This window comes from Notolepis coatsorum (assembly GCF_963971535.1).
Source record: "Notolepis coatsorum genome assembly, chromosome: 15".
Classification (NCBI taxonomy): Eukaryota; Metazoa; Chordata; class Actinopteri; order Aulopiformes; family Paralepididae; genus Notolepis; species Notolepis coatsorum.
In genome coordinates this window covers 19,350,901-19,376,842 of record NC_140179.1, presented here as the reverse complement: position 1 = coordinate 19,376,842, position 25,942 = coordinate 19,350,901, and the positions used below count along the sequence as shown (strand labels likewise).

Below are 25,942 nucleotides of genomic sequence, written 5' to 3'. Positions count from 1 at the left end.
CAGACTCTGCTGCTCCTACTGTGTGGAGATTCTCAGCTGTTCGAGGGGGTCACCTACATGTGCCACCAGGGCGTTGTGGATGGAGGCCTCCGTGTCGCCGGCCTTGCCCGCCTCCCCTGCCTCCTCCTGGGGCTCGGGGCTGGTGGCTGCGGCCGCCGGCTGGTCCTCGTGGGGCTGGAGCCCCGGGAGCGAGCGCTCCTCTGAGGACGGGTGACTCAAGATGGACGCCACGCACAGCTCTACTTGGAAGTGAAGAAAGTTGTTCCAGGTGTACTTAAAGAACAGGTCCTAGAGAGGGGGGGGGGAGGAGAGAGAGAGAGAGAGAGAGAGAGAGAGAGAGAGAGAGAGAGAGAGAGAGAGAGAGAGAGAGAGAGAGAGAGAGAGAGACAGACAGACAGACAGACAAACAGAAAAGAGAGAGAGGAGGGGGGAGGGAAAGGGGGGAGAGAGAGGAGAAAGACAGAGACAGAGGAGAGAGAGAGACAGAGAGAGGGGGGGAGGGAGAGACAGAGAGAGAGGGGGAGGGAGAGAGAGACAGAGAGAGAGGGGGAGGAGAGAGAGAGGATTTCACACACTAGACATGTCAAGATGTATCCATCAGTGGACCAATGGCATGCTTTCGCAGAGAACAGGAAGCCTTCAGTCGACTTCTTCAGACATTAAGCACCCCCCCCCCCCCCCCCCCCCCCCCCACATATATATTTTTTTTTTTTACCAGTCGAGTGTCGGCAAATTTAGGCTAATCAAAGTAGACTATATAAATCCTTAGTCGGGGACAGGCCTACTATGTACAGCAGGGGTGCCCAACCTTTTTTGAACCAAGATCTACTTTTTAATTTACCACCTAGCCGAGAGCTACCAGCCAAAATTGTATATTGTAAGCCGTCATTTGAGGCTTTATAAAAGCAGCATAATGAACACAAATCTGTCAGTGCCGAGTCCGACCTCATCTTAAATAACAAACAGCATTGCTTGTTGTAGTTAACAAGGAGAGGCAGAGTTGATTTTGCAAAAAAAAAGAAAAGAAAAAAAATATTTTTTTATAAATAATCTAATTTTATTAATCAAGATCTACTTGAAATCAGCCCGCGATCTACCTGTCGATCGCGATCGACTGGTTGGGCACCACTGATGTACAGTATGACTTACTACCATAGTCTTTGTATATATTAATACTAGAACTCTGTACATACATCCGATTAGCACTATTACTCAGTAGTACTAATTTATATATATTTTATACCCAGTTTAATCACCTGTACATTGTATATTACCATTTTCACTTTACTGTTACATTTGCACTCTGGTTGGATGCCAAACTTCTTTGTTGTACTGTACTTGTGCTGCATGATGACAATACATTTTAATCTAATCTAACCACTACTAACTAACTAACCTTACTGTCTTTTTACTATTATATACCCTACTACTATGCTACTATACTTATACTACTATCTATCATGCTAATGTGTCAATATTACTATGCTACTATACTTATACTACTATCTATCATGCTAATATGTCTATTATATTACTATGCTACTATACTTATACTACTACCTATCATGCTAATATGTCTATATTACTATGCTACTATACTTATACTACTATCTATCATGCTAATATGTCTATATTACTGTGCTACTATACTTATACTACTATCTATCATGCTAATATGTCTATATTACTGTGCTACTATACTTATACTACTATCTATCATGCTAATATGTCTATATTACTGTGCTACTATACTTATACTACTATCTATCATGCTAATATGTCTATATTACTATGCTACTATACTTATACTACTATCTATCATGCTAATATGTCTATATTACTATGCTACTATACTTATACTACTATCTATCATGCTAATATGTCTATATTACTATGCTACTATACTTATACTACTATCTATCATGCTAATATGTCTATTATATTACTATGCATAATGTTGTGTTAATTCCACAACAAGAGATATGTAATGTTAATTACCTGAAATTATTCCATTTTTGGGGGGGGGGAAACCCTGCATATATTGGTATCGGTTGATATCGGTATCGGAAATTAAGAGTTGGACAATATTACTATGCTACTATACTTATACTATCTATCATGCTAATATGTCTATATTACTATGCTACTATACTTATACTATCTATCATGCTAATATGTCTATATTACTATGCTACTATACTTATACTACTATCTATCATGCTAATATGTCTATATTACTATGCTACTATACTTATACTATCTATCATGCTAATATGTCTATATTACTATGCTACTATACTTATACTACTATCTATCATGCTAATATGTCTATATTACTATGCTACTATACTTATACTATCTATCATGCTAATATGTCTATATTACTATGCACACAGGGTGTAACACTCAGGTTCGACACTATTTGATGAATAATACCACTGACCCAGAGATGTACCCTCCTGCCGACTTGTTTTGCATTTATAAGTCGCTTTGGATAAAAGCTAAATAATGATGACCGTACCAGCAGCAGGGTTAGGGTTAGTATGATGATCAAGTTTCAAGTTTCTTTAATATTTGTCATACAGAAGTACAGAATACTTTTATACAAAATGCTTCTTACTGTTACGCTCCAGAGACTGTGCAAGACAAGATAAGTATGAAATAAAATAACATAGTAAAATTAGAAGTAAAAAAATGAGGTCACAGTGTTCAGTTTAGACATATGTACAATGTGAACGTACCAGCAGCAGGGTTAGGGTTAGTATGATGATGAACGTACCAGCAGCAGGGTTAGGGTTAGTATGATGATGAACGTACCAGCAGCAGGGTTAGGGTTAGTATAATGATGACCGTACCAGCAGCAGGGTTGGGGTTAGTATGATGATGAACGTACCAGCAGCAGGTCCATGGTGGCCAGCCTGCAGAGCTCCTGACAGACACTGGGGGCGCTGGTTTGCAGCAGGGCGGCCACCAGACGGGCCACGTGAAGGCGAGCGTTCCCCAGCGGCTCCTCTAGGAGGCCCACGGTCGTCAGTATTGCACTTTTCTGTTCGGGAGAGAGAGGGAGGCGGGGCTTTCAGAACTCCATGAGACGGCCTGAATACAGCCTTAATACAGTCTGAATACAGTGACAGTCTGAATTAGGGCTGGGCGATATAACGATAACGATAAATATCGCGATATATTTTAATAATCGATGTCGAATATCGAAATTAAAAAAAATCGAAAAATCGTTTTTTTGTTTTTTTTACCTGCAACAGGGCAGTTTTAAAACCAGAGACAGTGGACAGACTTGTCTTTCTTGCCTGCAACTTAAAGTAATGGCTTTGCTTGTCCAAATGACAATACTGACCAAATTCAGATTTCTTTTTCTCTTGTCCATTTATTTTGTTTGCTTTCTAATTTAAAATACATTTTGAAACCGTCTGTACACAGTAGGCTATGTGTGCTAGCAGAACTAGACTCCAGTCACGAGTCACGGTGCACATGTGCGGTGGTTTGTCCACCAAAAAAGCGCCAAAAGATCGAAAATAAACTAGCAGAGCCAGAACTGTTCAACTCCTCTGGAGCCACAGCCAGCAGAGAAGCCGGTTTACTTTAGCTTTTAAACCAGCTGCAGCCTGAAAACTGGAGTGTGAGGGGATGTAACACTAAAGATGGCGGCAATGACAAAGAATTGCTGCAAAATAAACATACATCTGTTGTTAAAAAAAGAAAAAAAAATGTTTTTTTTTATACTTATAACAATTCGATAATTATCGATATCGAGAAATAAAATAAAATTATCATATCGTTATCGCGATATGATTTTTTTCCATATCGCCCAGCCCTAGTCTGAATACAGTCTGAATACAGTCTACAGTCTGAATACAGTCTGAATACAGTCTACAGTCTGAATACAGTCTGAATACAGCCTTAATACAGTCTGAATACAGCCTTAATACAGCCTTAATACAGTCTGAATAGTCTGAATACAGTCTATAGTCTGAATACAGTCTGAACACAGTCTGAACACAGTCTGAACACAGTCTGAATAGTCTGAATACAGTGACCGTCTGAATACAGTCTGAATAGAGTCTACAGTCTGAATACAGTCTGAATACAGCCTTAATACAGGCTGAATAGTCTGAATACAGTCTACAGTCTGAATACAGTCTGAACACAGTCTGAACACAGTCTGAACACAGTCTGAACACAGTCTACAGTCTGAATACAGTGACAGTCTGAATACAGTCTGAATAGAGTCTACAGTCTGAATACAGTCTGAATACAGCCTTAATACAGTCTGAATTATTCTACAGTCTGAACACAGTCTGAATACAGTCTGAACACAGTCTGAACACAGTCTGAACACAGTCTGAACACAGTCTGAACACAGTCTGAACACAGTCTGAACAGTGTGAACACAGTGTGAACACAGTGTGAACACAGTCTGAATACAGTGACAGTCTGAATACAGTGACAGTCTGAACACAGTCTGAACACAGTCTGAATACAGTCTACAGTCTGAACACAGTCTGTGTAACTGAGGGGTTACAAAACCCTGACTGTATTAAAGATTGTGATATATTAAACCACTACTAGTTATGTACTTTAATTACTGGCCATACAGTACATGAATATATATGGTGAACACCCACACAAGAATACGGCATTGACACATAAATTATATTGGAGGGTTATTTATTATTATTAAGCAACGTTAGGTTACAGATTGAGAATTAGGCTTACGCTTGTATGGCGAAGAACATACGTAAAGTCAGTCAAGAGCATAAGTCAATGAGAATAGTAGGAATACTATGATGGGTCTAAGCTGACGCCACCTGTGGTATAGCAATTATATGGGCCACACCGGTACCAACTGGAGACACTGGGTTCCCTCCGGGGTGTAAGGCCGGGAGGGGTAGAGGAATGTTCGGGTACACAGTCTGAGTCAACGAGGAATAAAGAGGCTCCAGATACAGGAGCCAGTGCATGTACTCCCTTGATCAGCAGACAAAAGCAATAGTTGTAATCCAATATGCTCGATAGCATTGACGACAGCTAGCCAGCCCCTTCCAAGAGGCGGGCCCGAGTGGTGATCCTCACGAGGTTAAATCCCAAACGACAGTGGAATCAACGGTGCTCTTCTCCGGTGGTCACGGTCCCAAAGCAATATAATCCAACCAGAAATGGTTCTGCAATCGCCGGTGTAGATTCTCCTGTGTACATATCCAACGGTTCTCGCCTAGGACTCCTCGGGTGTGGGCACGGATTTAGGCCGCACAGCCTGGATAAGTGCACTAGCTAAATACACGACGAACCGATGGTAATGCTGGTCACTGAAGAATGGTAGCCGCACGATACACAATAAATGATCGACTATTACTTCACATTAGATTAAGTCGAACTCAACGTTACTGCGTTAAACTCTGACACTTTAACATTCTATTCGCACGCGGTTCTCAATGCTCTATTTAGATGCAAGGTTGCTCACTTCACTGCACGTTGACTCGTGGTGAAGGTATTAAGGTTTTGGTAAGACTACTGCTGTTTACACCTGCGCCGTATTTATACGTAAGGTGAATATCTAGTCCCAACCTCAGTTCTTGTCTCGTATTACTACGCAGACTCTGGGCATGTACCGACATGCCCGGAGTTGCCTTTGAACTTGCCGTTGGGGGCTTGGTCGTTGGCGCCTGGGGTCGCCGTCCAATAGGAGAGCGAATATTACTCTGGTTTGTACGCAGGTAAAGGGATATTCCGTGTATATATACAAATAATATACAAGGTATATCAAACGATACATATATATATTCAGTTTAATCTGGCCCTTCACAACAGTCTGAATACAGGCTACAGTCTGAACACAGTCTGAACACAGTCTGAATACAGTCTGAACACAGTCTGAATACAGTCTGAATACAGTCTACAGTCTGAACACAGTCTGAATACAGTCTGAATACAGTATGAATACAGTCTGAATACAGCCTTAATACAGTCTGAATACAGCCTTAATACAGTCTGAATAGTGACAGTCTGAACACAGTCTGAACACAGTCTGAATACAATCTGAATACAGTCTGAATAGAGTCTGAATACAGTGACAGTCTGAACACAGTCTGAACACAGTCTGAACACAGTCTGAATACTAGGCCTGTCACGATAACACGTTTTGCTGGGCGATTAATTGTCCCAGAAAATTATTGCGATAAGCGATATTGCGGTTTTGAGAGATTTTTTTTACTAATATAATAGCATAATAATGCAAGGAAACCGTTTCAAAGTGCAATAAACCTTTATTTAACATTGGAAAACATTTTAAATATCCTAAATAAAAAAATGCTCAGTTTGATTGTTTATTATAAAACAAACTGAAACTGGAAACAAGCCCTCTGTCTGGCTTTTTGTGTCATCCTTTTAACATGTACATGAATTATTAATGTACCTTGCGGTACCATGTACAAAATGTTAATAAAGTATGAGGAAAAAACTGTGGAAACGTAATAAATAAAAAGGCAGTGAAACAATAATCAAATAAACACCAAAATATATACTATCTCTATTGGAATGGAGACTTCAGCACAGGATAAACTAGGGATGGGCAAAAATAATCCAGATCGATTGATCACATGATGTACTCGAGTACTCGTGGAGGAAAACACTGTACAAAATAAACGTCTTTTCCGGTGTTTTACGTTTTAAATCTTTTTATTTTTCATGAGGTTTCACATTCAATCGACAGATCTACAGAATGTTCAGTGTCACTCTCATGAACAATTTTGAAATATTTTCCTTGTGCTCCCCGAAATACAGTTTTAACCGTCCCAAAGTGAATGTAAACCGTCCCAATTTTTTTTTATATATATAATATATCAACGTCACTTTGATCATATGGGGACATATTTTGTGCTGATAATGGCACAGAGGGTGACCAACTGTGTGTACCGTACCTTTTGATTATTGTAAGCACAAAGATAATAAGCAGCTATAACTAGAACGTGTCGATAATATACAGTTCCAATAATAATAATAATAATAATAATAATAATAGATCAAATTTATATAGCGCCTTTTATAGAACCCAAGGTCGCTTCACAATCAGGACAAAAAATAGGGCTAGGGAAATAGGGGGGGAAAAGGGGATGAGGGAAGGTTAGGGATAATGGATAATGGACCTAATCTAATCTAAACTAACTGATGGGGAAAAGCCTTGGTCAAAAGGTGTGTTTTTAGAGCAGTTTTGAAGGTGTCCAGGGTTGGGGCGTTGCGGATAACATTACACTTCTGTTATTTAAATGTGTCCTTACGTTAGAGTCAGGGGTTGTATTGTTGGATGCAGTTCCCTGTTGGTCAGTGTGTGTCTGTTCTCCATCTTCTTCTGCTGTGTTTATCCTCTTCAAATAGCGCAGCATATTTGCGGTGCTCTCTTCACTGAGAGGATGCCAGTATAGCGTTTATTTTTATAACATTCTGATATTTTCACGGTTCTTGTATAGTGGTCTTGTGCGACTGTCAACTATAATAAATATGGGTTGTTATAAATTGTGTTAATAGTTGTTGTGAGTGCTCGCACTATGTTTCAATATAATCCGTTTTACCATTCATTCATTATAAACACAGACGTAAGGTGTCCACCGCGTGTCCACCGTGCTTTTTTTAAAGCTCCGGCCAAAATGCATGGTGACGTGTTGACCAATTTCGGAGGGGGATCCCAATGATATATCAATAAAAATGTACCGTCAGTTCATGTCCAAGGGATTATGTTCACGCACACAGCAAGTATCACCAGTTCCTGGCATTTTTTAACCTCTTTCTTTTTCGATGTCGAGATAAATTTGGGGCTGCTGCAGCGCGACCTGTGGTTTGCTGATCAGAATGGTGGGCGGGAGCTTGATGCTGGATTAGCGTATCGCTGCGTTGGGACGGCGGAGATAGTTGGATTCGGCAAATCACGCAACGTTTAGACTTCAGTGAGAACCCCACATGATAATGTTGCCGTCTCTCTGTCAACTAAGTCGGCACGAGACACGCACCGTTTGACAGCAATATGTGCGCGCACTGACATTCGGCTAATTGACATTTCCTGTGAAAAAAAGAAAAAATCCTCTTCGTCCCGTTTGTGTCCCGGCAATGATTTCTGTTCGTCCCAAATCAATATTTGATCGTCCCCGGGACGACGGGACATCGTTAGTCTCGAGCCCTGGTTCCGCCTCATTAAAACAAACGCGCAAATAGCAATTAATCGCGCCCGTCAAAATCATTGCATTAATTTTAATTATCGCGCCGATTCATTGATTTATACAGTCTGAATCTGAACACAGTCTGAACACAGTCTGAACACAGTCTGAACATAATTGAAATTCTTTATTGGGAAAACCACATTGAGATAGTTTTTTGAGAGGGTCCCAATATATATAGAATATAGTCTTAATACAATCGTAATATAGTCTTAATACAGTCTTCTATGAAGTAAGAATATGTATTTGGTAGCTGTACACTACCACACTACAGAAGGTTAACCATTTCACTACCACACATAGTGAAAGGGTTAATGACATGTCGTGTGTGTGTGCGTGTGTGTGTGTGTGTGTGTGTGTGTGTGTGTGTGTGGGGGGGGGTCTTTACCTTGGGGGGCTCCAGGAGAAGCTGCTGGAAGTCCTTTAGATGGGGCTCAATGGCTTGTAAAATACTGCTGTTGACAGTGTAAGACCTTTCATAACCCTGAGAATACAGATCCATCAGCCCTTCCAACCTGGAACCAGAGGTGCAGAGCGTGTCAGGCGGGATGAGAGGGAGCGGCTTCATGCAGTGTTGCCACGTGGGTATTATTTAAATGAACCCTTTCACTGCCACACGACAGCCAGTTAACCATTTCACTGTGACAATACAGAAGGTTAGCCCTTTACTATCACACAACCGACGGCGATGCTCCATCATTAGCATCATTAGCTCCGCGGGTGCGGAGCTAATGATGGAGCATCGCCGTCGGTTGTGTGATAGTAAAGGGGTAACCTTCTGTCGTGTGGCAGTGAAAGGGTTAATAATAACGTTTACATTTAAAACACATGTGATGAGTGAGAGAACGTGAGGTCAAGACTGACTCTTATTTACATACACACACGATGCAGACATGACCCAGGGTGTTTTAAACTCATAACATAAGATTCAATAATAATTTGTCATTCAATCAATTAGGTGTATAGATCCAGAATGCTTCACATTGTTTCAAGCGGTAAATATATGCCAGCAATTAAGCGTGTAGGGGGAGGGGCCACAGAGAGTTTCAAACCTGTCACTCACCCAGACCTCCAGTAAGGTGAATAACATGTGAGTCGGTAGTGAGTCGGTAGTGAGTCGGCAGTGAGTCGGGAGTGAGTCGGTAGTGAGTCAGCAGTGAGTCAGTAGTGAGTCACCCAGACCTCCAGTATGGTGAATAACATGTGAGTCAGTAGTGAGTCCGTAGTGAGTCAGTAGTGAGTCCGTAGTGAGTCAGTAGTGAGTCCGTAGTGAGTCAGCAGTGAGTCAGCAGTGAGTCAGTAGTGAGTCACCCAGACCTCCAGTATGGTGAATAACATGTGAGTCAGTAGTGAGTCAGTAGTGAGTCCGTAGTGAGTCAGCAGTGAGTAAGCAGTGAGTCAGTAGTGAGTCACCCAGACCTCCAGTATGGTGAATAACATGTGAGTCAGTAGTGAGTCAGTAGTGAGTCAGTATTGACTCACCCAGACCTCCGGGTCTCCAGTAAGGTAAGTAGCACTTGAGTTCCGTTGACGATGGAGACCTCGCTCCTCTCCCCCTCGAACATGAACATTAGGAGCCCCGCCACGCTCTCCTGCCTGGAGACAGAGAAGAGGAGGCAGAGTGAGGACAGAGAGGAGGCAGCCACCAGAGTGAGTACCAAAGAAAAGCAGCTAGAGTTCTGTTTTTATCCACGGAGCCAAGTTTAACACAGTCAATAAGGTCATCTACTTACGACTAACAGTCAATAAGGTCGTCTACTTACGACTCTAACACAGTCAATAAGGTCGTCTACTTACGACTCTAACAGTCAATAAGGTCATCTACTCACGACTAACAGTCAATAAGGTAGTCTACTTACGACTTTAACACAGTCAATAAGGTCGTCTACTTACGACACTAACAGTCAATAAGGTCGTCTACTTACGACTAACAGTCAATAAGGTAGTCTACTTACGACACTAACACAGTCAATAAGGTTGTCTACTTAAGACTAACAGTCAATAAGATCGTCTACTTACGACTCTAACAGTCAATAAGGTCGTCTACTTACGACTCTAACAGTCAATAAGGTCGTCTACTTACGACTCTAACAGTCAATAAGGTCATCTACTTACGACTAACAGTCAATAAGGTCGTCTACTTACAACACTAACACAGTCAATAAGGTCGTCTACTTTTACGACACTAACAGTCAATAAGGTTGTCTACTTACGACTAACAGTCAATAAGGTCCTCTACTTACGACACTAACAGTCAATAAGGTCGTCTACTTACGACACTAACACAGTCAATAAGGTTGTCTACTTACGACTAACAGTCAATAAGGTCGTCTACTTACGACTCTAACAGTCAATAAGGTCGTCTACTTACGACTCTAACAGTCAATAAGGTCGTCTACTTACGACTAACAGTCAATAAGGTCGTCTACTTACGACACTAACACAGTCAATAAGGTCGTCTACTTACGACTCTAACACAGTCAATAAGGTCGTCTACTTACGACTCTAACACAGTCAATAAGGTCGTCTACTTACGACTAACAGTCAATAAGGTCGTCTACTTACGACTCTAACACAGTCAATAAGGTTGTCTACTTACGACTAACAGTCAATAAGGTCGTCTACTTACGACTAACAGTCAATAAGGTCGTCTACTTACGACTCTAACAGTCAATAAGGTCGTCTACTTACGACACTAACAGTCAATAAGGTCGTCTACTTACGACACTAACACAGTCAATAAGGTTGTCTACTTACGACTCTAACAGTCAATAAGGTCGTCTACTTACGACTCTAACACAGTCAATAAGGTCGTCTACTTACGACTCTAACACAGTCAATAAGGTTGTCTACTTACGACTAACAGTCAATAAGGTCGTCTACTTACGACTCTAACAGTCAATAAGGTTGTCTACTTACGACACTAACACAGTCAATAAGGTCGTCTACTTACGACTAACAGTCAATAAGGTCGTCTACTTACGACTCTAACAGTCAATAAGGTCGTCTACTTACGACTCTAACACAGTCAATAAGGTCGTCTACTTACGACTCTAACACAGTCAATAAGGTTGTCTACTTACGACTCTAACACAGTCAATAAGGTCGTCTACTTACGACTAACAGTCAATAAGGTCGTCTACTTACGACACTAACACAGTCAATAAGGTCGTCTACTTACGACTCTAACACAGTCAATAAGGTCGTCTACTTACGACTCTAACACAGTCAATAAGGTTGTCTACTTACGACTCTAACACAGTCAATAAGGTCGTCTACTTACGACTCTAACACAGTCAATAAGGTCGTCTACTTACGACTCTAACACAGTCAATAAGGTTGTCTACTTACGACACTAACAGTCAATAAGGTCGTCTACTTACGACTCTAACAGTCAATAAGGTCGTCTACTTACGACTCTAACAGTCAATAAGGTCGTCTACTTACGACTCTAACACAGTCAATAAGGTCGTCTACTTACGACTCTAACACAGTCAATAAGGTCGTCTACTTACGACTCTAACACAGTCAATAAGGTCGTCTACTTACGACTCTAACACAGTCAATAAGGTCGTCTACTTACGACTCTAACACAGTCAATAAGGTCGTCTACTTACGACTCTAAGACAGTCAGCAGGGGGTCGGCCTCCATGTTCTCCTGCATCTGGTTGGCCTGGTCTCGACTAAGGCGGATGATGTCACAAAGCGTTTGGGACGCGTTTGATTGTCTCTGAAAGAGAGGAAATCAATACATCTGACAAATTCACACAACTTCAGGGGACTACAGTATCAATTCAAACGTGCCTTTAATTTGAAAGAATTCCTGTCAAAATGTTTCATGTCGTATTGTTTATCGTGAAACTGCAGAAAAACATCACTGACAAATATTATGATGCGCAAAAACGTCATGGCAAAATCAGTTTTAGCTAACTGTACCAGCATATTAGATTAGATTAAAATGTATCGTCATCATGCAGCACAAGTACAGTACAACGAAAAGTAGTTAGGCATCCAACCAGAGTGCAAAACAGTAAAATGCAATAGTAATATACAATGTATAGGTGATTAAACTGGGTATATAATATATAAATTTGTACTACTGAGTAATAGTGCTAATCAGATGTATGTACAGAGTTGTAGTATTAATATGTACAGTGATACAGGTATAAAGACACTATGGTAGTAAGTCATACTGGCCAGCAGTGTAACTACCGGTAGTAAGAGTAGGTAAGAGATATGTACATAGATATAGAATCTACAAATATGTAAAAAGGATTATATGCAGGTATGTACAGACAGATGTGGATAGATATATATACACTGTAAGAATTTAAATATATACAAGTATATACAGCATTATTGTATATGCCATCATACATAGTTATATGGGTTATATGCAGGTGTATAAGTAGGTATATAGAAGGATTGCATGCAGGTATATTCAGACAGATATGTGTATATATAGTCAGTGTATAAATATATATTATGCAGACTCTGGTGCAGTGTGTTACTACGGTTTGGACCATGTTTACCATCATCACTATTACTACTGTCTGATTGAATCCTGCCAGTCACTAGTACACTACTGTTAACTACTATTACTGTTATCACTATTATCATTACTACTTTGCACTTTGTTCTATGTTCTATTATTCTATTATATGTACCCCCCCCCTCCCCCATGCCACTATGACACTTTAATTTCCCCAAGGGGATTAATATAGAAATATCTTATCGTACAAACTCAAGCACCCAGACAGCATCACAACTTGTGGTCCAACTGACTGGATTGTGGTGAGAATCAGGATTTAAATGGAGACCATAGCGGGCTGGTTACTGGTGGCCCAGACACTCACCTCCTCATCTTTGCCCGTGTGGATGAGCTCTGTGAGTCTCTGAATCAGCTTCTCCTCATTCAGCCACTTTGAGAGAAAACAAAGAACATTCTATTAGCATTAGATTTGCTACTTCAATGATGCAGAGTGGAAAAACAAGCACACACGAGTGGAAAAACAAGCACACACGAGTGGAAAAACAAGCACACACCACAAGCACACACCACCAAAACCTGCACGGACTACAACGTATGATGTACATCATGCCAGTTAGGGCACCTTGTGTCTACGGTTTACTTTTACACTTACTCATAGTGTGTGTGTGTATATATATATATTCAGATTCAAATTTCTTATTGCCTATATTTATTTTAACGTATAATATAACCGATTGTTACACTGTTTATTTTTCTCATTTTTATATTCAGATAAAATATTATTGCATATATATATATATATATCTTTCTACTATTACCCTGTCCATACCTGTACCTCCCCTCCCCAATGCTGCTATGATGCCCAAATCTCCCCAAGGGGATCAATAAAGGAATATCTTATATTATCTTATCTCAATGAGAGGATCTACTCTGAGGAGGAAGTCCAGTCTAATGGAACACAGACACACTGGGCTTACAGTGAGGACCTCCTGCCTCAAGGGGGCAGGCTCCACGCAGCTGATGAGGCGAAGCAGCAGGTCCATCATGGCAGAGGCGTCGATGTGTTTCAGAACCAGACCGATGAAGCCCTCCTTCTTCCTCAAGAAGGAGATCACCTGGAGATAACAGGACCAGAGAGAAGACAGGGGTCAGAGAGATAACAGGACCAGAGAGAGAGAGAAGAGAGGAGAGAGAGAGAGAGAGAGAGAGAGAGAGAGAGAGAGAGAGAGAGAGGAAGAGAGGGGTCAGAGAGAGAACACAGACAGAGAACACAGAGAGAACACACAGGACCAAGAAAAAAGAGGGCCTGTAAAATAACAGACGTCACATATACAGGTGCATCTCAATAAGAATATAGAGAAAAAGTTAATTTATTTATTAAAAAAGTGAAAATCATATATTATTTCTTTCATTAAATTGTGATGATTATGTCTTACAGCTAATGAAAACCCAAAATTCTGTATGTATGTATATATATTACAGAAATGTCGGCCTACTGAAAAGTATATGCACTCAATACTTGGCTGTCTTAAATACTTCGAAGCTTCGTTCGATGGCACGAGCTTCGAACATTATAAAAAAAATCGAAACGATTATTATTATTTTTGCCTCCAAAATCTTGCGATAAATAAATAAAACAAAAGTAAGCGGCGCCTTCCTGCCTCCATTCCAATGAAACGAAAGTAAGCGAGCGGCGCCTTCCCGCCTCCATTCCAATGAAACGAAAGTAAGCGGCGCCTCGACTCCACCTCTCTACAACAAGCACGTGGAGATTATCTGTGTTGAAAACAACAAGGACATGTGCAGCAGACATGTCGACGAAGAAGTCATCAGACGTGTGGTTACACTTTAAAATATGCAAAGACAATGCCCAAAAAGCCGAGTGCCAGATATGCCAGAAGAAAATGGCATATCACAACTCTACAACAACTTTGTCAAATCACCTAAAAAACATAAGTATCGTTGTACACGACAGCGACGCCACACAAAACATTAATAAGGCTATGCCTATGCTGCTATGACTAATGTGTTACCAAGTTGGCTAATTTAATTGTAATCATCTGCTTTTGTAGGTGCATTGTCTGATATAATTATAAATTAAATATAATATAATTGTTTGCTTGATAGACGAAGGTTGCAACATAATTATGTAATGTCATGTCGTTGGCTGTGAGAGCAGCCCCACTGCACCCAGGCAGCACAGCCGAGTGAAACCTTGTCGAAAGGGGCTACTTAATTAATTAATCCAATCCACTTTATTTATAGAGCACATTTAAAAACAACAAAGTTTACCAAAGTGCTGTACAAGTCCCACAACATAAGATAAAAAAATTTAAATAAGAAATTATAATTAATATAATTCTTTTTTTTATTATAATTTTTCCGCAAAGCTTCGAATTCAAATCGAAGCTCGGCCCCGAAGCTTCGATTGCCAAAAAAGCTTCGAAGGTCAGCCCTAGTGGAGGCAAACGATATATTTCCTCAATATTTAAGCAATAATACACGAGAGAACCAGTGGAATATCAGGAATATTGCCACGGCTGTGATGCGCCCGCGTACTTGGTGTAGAAAAATAGTTCCTAAAGATGTATCGTTGCTATGGAATTTCAAATGGAGTAGGCTATCAACCAGCTTGGCAATGCAAACGAATGACGTACTATTATTCTAATTGAACATACCCGTTAACTATAAACGAGTGGATTGCTAGATATAGAGGACGGGCCTACATCTAACGGTATTCATAAAAACAGCATTATTAAACAATAAGGGAGTGGAGGGAGAGAGGGATGGATGGGGGTTGCGAGCAGCATATAGGGGGGTCTATTCTCCACCTGCAGAACAGCAGTCTCTGCCACGTCTCTCCAGTAGTCGGTGATGCTGGTGGAGTGGATGCACTTGTGGGGGCACATCACTGCACTCTTCTCCTTAGACTCCTCTATATCTATTAGTATCCACTGGTTTATATTAACCCTTTCACTGCCACACGACAGCCGGTTAACCCTTTCACTGCCACACGACAGAAGTTTAGCCCTTTACTATCACACAACCGACGGCGATGCTCCATCATTAGCTCCGCGGATGCGGAGCTGATGATGCTAATGATGGAGCATCGCCGTCGATTGTGTGATAGTAAAGGGTTAACCTTCTGTCGTGTGGCAGTGAAAGGGTTAACGGGTAATGTAGCGACTATCCTGATGTCCTGGTAGGCGCTCGGCTGGGTGCAGGAAATCCACGTCTTTTGATGCGCAATTAAAGATAAAAGTAATGTCCAGTCGTTGTCGCTTGCCGTTGGGTGAAGTTCCCATTTAATTCAAGTAATTAACATAAATACATGGTTGCTGAGCAAAATAGATTATATAAATTGACATTATGATAGTGAAACGAGGGTGGTGCATGCAGTAAAAACCGAGACCTCTCCGTCAACAATAATCGGGATTCTCTATCACAAAACGTAGTGTTATTGGCATAGATTGGAGCGCAGTTAGTGTGTCTACCTTCTGTGAACATTTAGCAACAATCCCTGTTGCAATCCAATCCAAAATGGTGGAGCCATATCCATTATAAGAATGGAACTGTACATACAGTAGATTTCATTCACGGTTCTTCCTGCACGCCTGGTGATACTTAAATCCAAATTGAACTCTGGCATTGGAAAGAGTAGATTTGGCCCGATCCATAGATGTGCAAGTTGTCTATAATAAGGTCATTTATAGGCCTGATATTCTATATTCTATAATAATATTGCAGAATTCAGTACTGTATCTACAAAACCTTCTGTTTAATCATCTTCCCTTTATTCATTTCCTTAGATTCTTTCATATCTGGTCATTTTTTGCATGGTGTTATTCACTGTCAAAGATGCAAAGAAAAATCATAATGTATATTCTCCTTTGTTTCATCATAATTTACTCAAGCCTAGTAACAGACACAATATTTCTGACACTGGGAATACATTCCCCGAGATCCATAGATGTCCCTAGATACCAAGAACATGCAAATGGACCTTGTAGAAGTGGAGCAATCTTCCATTTACTTAGGTATGTATTTTAGGCGGATTTTCAGAAAATAGGGCTCCGGGCTTAACAGGTTAAATAAAAAGATATATATAAAAATAAAATAATAATAAATTACTGTAAAAAAAAATTAAATGCATCTCGTCGATGAGAATTTTTTTGTTGGACCACACAGGGTGAAATAACTAAACAGTGCTTGTGATGGTTAATTATGAATATTACGTGTTGTGGCTGTTTGTGAACTGTGTGATGAGAACCGAGCGACCGTACCATGACCTTAACCCATTAGCGGAGCTAATGATGCTAATGATGGAGCATCGCCGTCGGTTGTGTGATAGTAAAGGGCTAACCTTCTGTCGTGTGGCAGTGAAAGGGTTAAGAGCGTACCTCTTCCGTCTTCCTGGCGATCAGGTTGCCGATGGTCTTGCTGAAGAAGCTGGCCAATAGGGGATTGAGAGGCGGGTCCTGCTCCAGGAAGTGGTAGAGCATCTCCAGCAGTGATTCGTCGCCACCGAGCTTGTCGTTGATGATGGACACGTCCGACGTCAGCAGCTCACAGGCAATGTTGGGGAACCTGAACCCGGGGGAGTTAACGGTTAACGGACCTGAACCCGGGGGAGTTAACGGTTAACGGAACCTGAACCCGGGGAGTTAACGGAACCTGAACATGGGGGAGTTAACGGTTAACGGAGAACCTGAACCCGGGGGAGTTAACGGTTAACGGAGCTGAACCCTGGGAGTTAACGGTTAACAGAGAACCTGAACCCGGGGGAGTTAACGGTTAACGGAGCTGAACCCTGGGAGTTAACGGTTAACAGAGAACCTGAACCCGGGGGAGTTAACGGTTAACGGAGCTGAACCCTGGGAGTTAACGGTTAACAGATAACCTGAACCCGGGGGAGTTAACAGTTAACGGAGCTGAACCTGAACCCGGGGGAGTTAACGGTTAACGGAGCTGAACCCAGGGGGAGTTAACGGTTAACGGAACCTGAACCCGGGGGAGTTAACGGAGCTGAACCCGGGGGAGTTAACGGTTAACGGAGCTGAACCCGGGGGAGTTAACGGTTAACAGAGAACCTGAACCCGGGGGAGTTAACGGTTAACGGAACGTGAACCCGGGGGAGTTAACGGTTAACGGAACCTGAACCCGGGGGAGTTAACGGTTAACAGAGAACCTGAACCCGGGGGAGTTAACGGTTAACGGAGCTGAACCCTGGGAGTTAACGGTTAACAGATAACCTGAACCCGGGGGAGTTAACAGTTAACGGAGCTGAACCTGAACCCGGGGGAGTTAACGGTTAACGGAGCTGAACCCAGGGGGAGTTAACGGTTAACGGAACCTGAACCCGGGGGAGTTAACGGAGCTGAACCCGGGGGAGTTAACGGTTAACGGAGCTGAACCCGGGGGAGTTAACGGTTAACAGAGAACCTGAACCCGGGGGAGTTAACGGTTAACGGAACGTGAACCCGGGGGAGTTAACGGTTAACGGAACCTGAACCCGGGGGAGTTAACGGTTAACGGAGCTGAACCCAGGGGAGTTAATGGTTAACGGAGAACCTGAACCCGGGGGAGTTAACGTTAACGGAGCTGAACCTGAACCCAGGGGAGTTAACTGTTAACAGAGGAACCTGAACCCAGGGGAGTTAACGGTTAACGTGAACCTGAACCCGGGGAGTTAACGGTTAACGGAGGAATCTGAACCCAGGGGAGTTAACGGAGGAACCTGAACCCGGGGGAGTTAGCGGTTAACGGACCTGAACCCAGGGGAGTTAGCGGTTAACGGACCTGAACCCAGGGGAGTTAACGGTTAACGGAGCTCACACCTGAACCTGGGGGAGTTAACGGAGCTCACACCTGAACCCGGGGAGTTAACGGTTAACGGAGGAACCTGAACCCGGGGGAGTTAACGGTTAACGTGAACCTGAACCCGGGGAGTTAACGGTTAACGGAGGAACCTGAACCCGGGGAGTTAACGGTTAACGTGAACCTGAACCCGGGGAGTTAACGGTTAACGGAGGAACCTGAACCCGGGGGAGTTAGCGGTTAACGTGAACCTGAACCCAGGGGAGTTAACGGTTAACGGAACCTGAACCCGGGGAGTTAACGGTTAACGGAGAACCTGACTCTGGGGGGAGTTAACGGTTAACAGAGGAACCTGAACCCGGGGGAGTTACCGGTTAACGGAGCTCACACCTGAACCCAGGGGAGTTAGCGGTTAACGGACCTGAACCCAGGGGAGTTAACGATTAACGGAGCTCACACCTGAACCTGGGGGAGTTAACGGAGCTCACACCTGAACCCGGGGAGTTAACGGTTAACGGAGGAACCTGAACCCGGGGGAGTTAACGGTTAATGTGAACCTGAACCCGGGGAGTTAACGGTTAACGGAGGAACCTGAACCCGGGGAGTTAACGGTTAACGTGAACCTGAACCCGGGGAGTTAACGGTTAACGGAGGAACCTGAACCCGGGGGAGTTAGCGGTTAACGTGAACCTGAACCCAGGGGAGTTAACGGTTAACGGAACCTGAACCCGGGGAGTTAACGGTTAACGGAGAACCTGACTCTGGGGGGAGTTAACGGTTAACAGAGGAACCTGAACCCGGGGGAGTTACCGGTTAACGGGAATCTGAACCCGGGGGAGTTAACGGAGGAACCTGAACCCGGGGGAGTTACCGGTTAACGGGAATCTGAACCCGGGGGAGTTAACGGAGGAACCTGAACCCAGGGGAGTTAACGGTTAACGGAGCTCACACCTGAACCTGGGGGAGTTAACGGTTAACGGAGCTCACACCTGAACCCGGGGAGTTAACGGTTAACGGGAACCTGAACGGGGAGGAATTAACGGTTAACGGGAACCTGAACCCGGGGGAGTTAACGGTTAACGGGAACCTGGACCCGGGGGAGTTAGCGGTTAACGGACCTGAACCTGGGGGAGTTAACGGAAAACCTGAACCCGGGGAGTTAATGGTTAACGGGAACCTGAACCCGGGGAGTTAACGGTTAACGGACACTTTGTGACAGAAGGGTTCTAGTTTACCCTAGCGCTGTCACGATTCGTCGACCATGACATTTAGTCAATTTACATATTCATGATCGACGCATCGTATTGTTCAGGTTTCCCACAGACATTGCAAAATGAAATTCAAGGACTTTCAAGTACTTTTCCAAGCAACATTTTTCATTTGAAAAAGGACATTTAAAAGGATACAATACGATTCACTTTTAACTGCAGTTTTCTTATTGAAAAGAAAATCTGATCCAATATTTATGGCTTAAAACCAATTTCCGACAATTAGTTACACTACAGCAAGTTAACCCTTTCACTGCCACACTACAGCAAGTTAACCCTTTCACTGCCACACTACAGAAGGTTAACCTTTCACTGCCACACTACAGCAAGTTAACCCTTTCACTGCCACACTACAGCAAGTTAACGCTGTCACTACCACACTACAGAAGGTTAACCTTTCACTACCACACTACAGAAGGTTAACCCTGTCACTACCAAACTACAGAAGGTTAACCTTTCACTACCACAATACAGAAGGATAACCTTTCACTACCACACTACAGAAGGTTAACCTTTCACTACCACACTACAGGGGGTTAACCTTTCCCTACCACACTACAGAAGGTTAACCTTTCACTACCACTACAGACGGTTAACCTTTCACTACCACACTACAGAAGGTTAACCTTTCACTACCACACTACAGAAGGTTAACCTTTCACTACCACACTACAGACGGTTAACCTTTCACTACCACTACAGAAGGTTAACCCTTTCACTACAACTACAGAAGGTTACCCTTTCACTACCACTACAGAAGGTTAACCCTTTCACTACCACACTACAGAAGGTTACCCTTTCACTAGCACTACAGAAGGTTAACCCTTTCACTACCACACTACAGAAGGCTACCAGGGGAGGAAATTAGGCCACTTTACTCGCCAATTGCGGGTATTTTTTACGTTTGGCGAGTAATTCATGAAGAGCACTCGCCAGTCTGGCGAGTACTAGTAATTACAAAACAAAACAAAAAAATCATTCTGCAATCTGCTGATTCGCTCACTGGCACAAACCGAACTCTGACTCCCCCCTTGATTCCTCCCATTTGCGCCACATAATAATCAGACCATAACCAATGAACATCATCGTTGTACAGATGCGCTCTAAGCTCCTCCAATGAACACTCGTTTTCTAGAAGATGCCGCCCATCTAGGGGAAGTGGACAGACCACTGCGTGCGGCCCTACAGACTCCTGTCACCGGCTTGACAACGTAGACAAACTTACAAAAACACATGAGTGGATGAAAATAATTGCATGTAGAGTCGTCGCTTTCGGATATCGGTGCGGTCTGACATGGGGGCGAACAACAGCACGCGACGCGTCTCCTTCGAGTCGGATGAGAATGACAAGTCAACCAGCATTAGCCGGCTAGCTACCTAGCATGTAACAAGCTACCATAACGCGCATTCAACATAGTGGACGACTATACTGAGCGGCTTTGCTTAAATGCAGCCGAGTGACATTTTATTATTACCGGGTTTCCCAGCATATCACCACTCGCCCATATGCCCTTCACAACGGTGATGTTGTCATATTTGGCATTCAGAACACACCTGCTGAACCCCTAGCGTTGTCGATTCGGTTCCAATGTATTGTCATCTTACAGCACAAGTACAGTACAACCAGAATACATTTGGCATACAACCAGAGTGCAAATGTAACAAGTCAAGTTCAAGTTGTTTTATTTAGCTATTACATTACAGTGAAATGCTTGGTTCTTTCACTGCCCAACCCAGTATTGATTGATTGATTGAAAACTTTATTAACAGATTGCAGAATGGGTACAATAGAGTACAGCTCAATACACACAATTGTTAAGGGGATGCAGACCAGAGAAGGACTTTAGTCTTGTTTACATCAGGGTCCCCCATTTCAGTCCTGTTTGCTTAATGCCTTGTCCACTTCCTCCACACTCCAATATGTTATGATGAATTGAAAATGGGGGACCCTGATGTAAACAAGACGAAAGTCTTTCTCTGGTCTGCATCCCCTTAACAATTGTATGTATTGAACTGTACTGTATTGTACCCATTCTGCAATCTGTTAATAAACTTTTCAATCAATCAATCCCTTCAACCCTGCTCCTGTCAAACCTGCTCTTTCCATTCCCTCCATCATGTCCCCCCTTTCTGATGAATATTTCCTGCACTTAAGAGTCAGACACACATTCCTAGTAGTTGAGCTGTGATGAATGAAAACTTTATTTAACAGATTGCAGAATGGGTACAGTACAGTACGGCTCAATACATGCAATTGTTAAGGGGATGCAGACCAGAGAAAGACTTTCGTCTTGTTTACATCAGGGTCCCCCATTTTCAATTCATTTTCAATTCATCATTCAGTATAACCTAGACCAGCCCAACCCAGCATCTTTCACTGCCCAGTTCAGCCCAACCCAGTCCAGAATAGTTCCCTCTTTCATGTTAATATGTGATTTAATGATGTAATATTTTGAAGAGTAGAGACAGTGTGATTAATTTACTATGATTGAAAATCAATTTAGACGAAGACGTACAAAGAAGTAATTATCACAATTAGCGATTTTTTTTGTCTGGTAAAAAATCTATTTGGCTGGTAAAAAAAATCAGATACCCGCCAGTTGGCTGGTAAGCCAAAAAGTTAGTTTCCTCCCCTGAAGGCTACCCTTTCACTACCACTACAGAAGGTTAACCCTTTCACTACCATACTAGATAAGGTTAACCCTTTCACTACCAAGACAGAAGGTTAACCCTTTCACTGCCACACTACATAAGGTTAACCTTTCTATACAGAAGGTTAACCCTTTCACTACCACACTACAGAAGGTTAACCCTGTCACTACCACACTACAGAAGGTTAACCTTTCACTACCACACTACAGAAGGTTAACCTTTCACTACCACACTACAGAAGGTTAACCCTTTACTACCACACTACATAAGGTTAACCCTTTCACTACCACACTACAGAAGGTTAACCCTTTCACTACCACACTATAGAAGGTTAACCTTTCACTACCACACTACAGAAGGTTAACCTTTCACTACCACACTACAGAAGGTTAACCTTTCACTACCACACTACAGAAGGTTAATCTTTCACTACCACACTACAGAAGGTTAACCTTTCACTACAGAAGGTTAACCCTTTCACTATCACACTACATAAGGTTAACCTTTCACTACCACACTACAGAAGGTTAACCCTTTCACTACCACACTACAGAAGGTTTACCCTGTCACTACCACACTACAGAAGGGTCAACCCTTTCACTACCACACTACAGAAGGTTAACACTTTCACTACCACACTACAGAAGGTTAACCTTTCACTACCACACTACAGAAGGGTCAACACTTTCACTACCACACTACAGAGGGTTAACCCTTTCACTACCACGTTACAGAAGGTTAACCCTGTCACTACCACACTACAGAAGGGTCAACACTTCACTACAGAAGGTTAACCTTTCACTACCACACTACAGAAGGGTCAACACTTTCACTACCACACTACAGAAGGTTAACCTTTCACTACCACTACAGAAGGTTAACCCTGTCACTACCACACTACAGAAGGGTCAACACTTTCACTACCACACTACAGAAGGTTAACCTTTCACTACCACACTACAGAAGGTTAACCTTTCACTACCACTCTACAGAAGGTTAACCTTTCACTACCACACTACAGAAGGTTAACCTTTCACTACCACACTACAGAAGGTTAACCTTTCACTACCACTCTACAGAAGGTTAACCTTTCACTACCACACTACAGGTTAACCTTTCACTACCACACTACAGAAGGTTAACCCTGTCACTACCACACTACAGAAGGTTAACCTTTCACTACCACACTACAGAAGGGTCAACACTTTCAATACCACACTACAGAATGTTAACCTTTCACTACCACTCTACAGAAGGTCAACACTTTCACTACCACACTACAGAAGGTTATCCCTGACTTAGGGCTTGCGTCCATTTACCGCATTTTTCCAGCTGAAAAACGCTGGCAGAGCGCTGGGTAGTGCTGGGATGAAGCGCTTGCGGCGAGAGAAAAACCGCAGCTCACTCTGAAAAGTTCAGAAGTTTTCAACTTTAAACGCAGGGTGCGGCCGCACAAAAAAGCTGAAATGCACTGAAAAAAGAAGCCGCAGCGCATTTCCTATAGGCGGCCGCATTGGGAACAATTGAAAAAAAGACGCTTGCGCCCAGAAAAATGCGGTAAATGGACGCAAGCCCTTAAAGAGTCAGACGTGTCTGTGTTGGTCTCACTTGAAGCGACTGCGCTCCTCCAGGTCGGCGGGCGGCTCCGTGGTGATGAGTCGGACCAGCTCCTGCATGCAGGGCTGCTGGGACAGGAAGAGGAGGAGCCTGCGGTTCTGGGCCTTGCACTCCTGCAGCACGTCGTCCTCCTCCATCAGCTCTCGCAGCGTCACGTCCTCCCGGTCCAGCAGCTGGTCGATGTGGGAGGTGGTGTGCAGGTCAAACTTCCAGAACATGGTGGCTGCTGGGGCGGGGGACACAGCCCTGTGGGGGGGGGGGGGGGGGGTCAGTACATTTACTAGATTTATTAGATTAGATCATTTAGTTATTTTTAAATGTCTGATCTAAAGAGGAACAAAGACTTTTAAAAGTGTTATATTTCTCTTCTCTTATAGTACCAGAGAGAAGCTGAGGAGAATCGACCAGCAACAAAAGCAAAATTTAGTAAAAAAAATTTATTATAATTACATTTAAGATTTAAAATGTTTCCCCGTGGTATCGAAAATGGTATCGAATATCGATACTTTTCAAGGTATCGTATCGAAGTTAGAAATTCCAAGGGCGGCTGGGTGGCGCAGCGGACAAGGTGCTCGTCACCAACGCAAGCGACACTGGTATCGAATCCAGCTGTCAGCGTTGCTTCCGGCTTGGCCGGCCGTCATACTGGCTTGATTGGCAGAGTCAGCGGGAGGGAAGCCGGTGGGTGGGTCTGGGTCGTTGTGGACAGCGACTCCTACAGTTCGGTCGGGGCGCCTGCGCAGCGAGGGAAGGATCTAAGAGAGGTAGTGTGACCTTCCACACGTTACACTCTCCCAGTGAGAGTCCGCGCTGCCAGGTGAAAAGAAGTGGTGGGCTGGGTACACAATAGGGCTGCACGATTTTGGGAAATAATCTAATTGCGATTTTTCTGACAGATATTGCGATTGCGATAAAATTTGCGATTATAATAAAAATAATTAAGCAGCCCCACAAAGGTTTATTGTAAAATGCGGCTTGCATCTGGCCTACGCGGTGGGTCTTTTTGGGACACAGAGTCTGAAAATTTTTCTTTTTACCTGGGAATCGATACCAGTACTTAACGTACCTTTTTTTCTGTACTTTACTCTCCCTCTCTGAAGTCTAAACTTCACAACACACAATCTAAAACCCCTTACCTCCCTCTCCCAAACCGATCTTGTATCTCAATGAGACTTCCTGGTAAAAAAAATAATAAAATAAAAAAAAATGTAATTTGCGATATATATATATTTTTTGCGATTTGATAATTGCATCATTCCAAATCGCGATTTCGATTTCGATTTACATTTACATTTACATTTAGTCATTTAGCTGACGCTTTTATCCAAAGTGACTTACAAGTTCTGTACGACAAGCCATCAGGAAGGGCACAACTCTATCAGCTGAGTATGGATTTAAAATCCATTAATCGTGCAGCCCTAGTACACAATGTGTCGGAGGAAGCATGTGATAGTCTCCGCCCTCCCAGATCGACGGTAGGGGGTAGAGTGCGCAACGACCAGGAAGGGGATTGGGAATTGGCATAACGACTAACATTGGGAGGGGAGAAAAACGGAAAAAGAAGGGGGGAAAGGATCATTTAAAAAAAAGAAAAAATGCCAGTATCGTGACAACACTAACATTGTGGGCGGAGCACCCGTTTGATGACATTACGGCAGGACCTTTGACCTCCCCAACGCACCATGTGAGCAGGTAGGGACTCGTACGCACCAGTGGATGAAATGTAGGTATCTTTACTCAGACCTCCTCCAGGCAGGCATTTGTGTTGGTGCAGACAGTGTGGCGAGGCCTGGCATCTATCAGCATGGAGCTCTTCAGCAGAACACACCGACTCACCATAACCTGGGGGGGGAGAGAGAGAGAGAGAGAGAGAGAGA

At 42.9% G+C, this 25,942-nt stretch overlaps 1 protein-coding gene across 6 annotated transcripts in view; it reads right to left on the bottom strand.

Annotated features, from left to right (window-relative positions):
- The window catches only part of ppp6r2a (protein phosphatase 6, regulatory subunit 2a), an 87,426-nt gene that overhangs the window by 42,905 nt on the left and 18,579 nt on the right, over positions 1 to 25,942 (bottom strand). For all 6 annotated transcript variants that reach the window (XM_084330807.1, XM_084330811.1, XM_084330809.1 and 3 more), the window contains exons 2-11: positions 25,776 to 25,907; positions 24,057 to 24,311; positions 17,112 to 17,298; positions 13,689 to 13,826; positions 13,076 to 13,141; positions 11,837 to 11,949; positions 9,702 to 9,815; positions 8,608 to 8,734; positions 2,894 to 3,046; positions 58 to 288 (exon numbers count right to left, since the gene is read on the bottom strand). In XM_084330807.1, coding sequence (XP_084186933.1) covers positions 58 to 288; positions 2,894 to 3,046; positions 8,608 to 8,734; positions 9,702 to 9,815; positions 11,837 to 11,949; positions 13,076 to 13,141; positions 13,689 to 13,826; positions 17,112 to 17,298; positions 24,057 to 24,283 — 1,356 coding nt within the window. In that variant the 5' untranslated portion in view covers positions 24,284 to 24,311; positions 25,776 to 25,907. The remainder of the gene's footprint in view (positions 1 to 57; positions 289 to 2,893; positions 3,047 to 8,607; positions 8,735 to 9,701; positions 9,816 to 11,836; positions 11,950 to 13,075; positions 13,142 to 13,688; positions 13,827 to 17,111; positions 17,299 to 24,056; positions 24,312 to 25,775; positions 25,908 to 25,942) is intronic.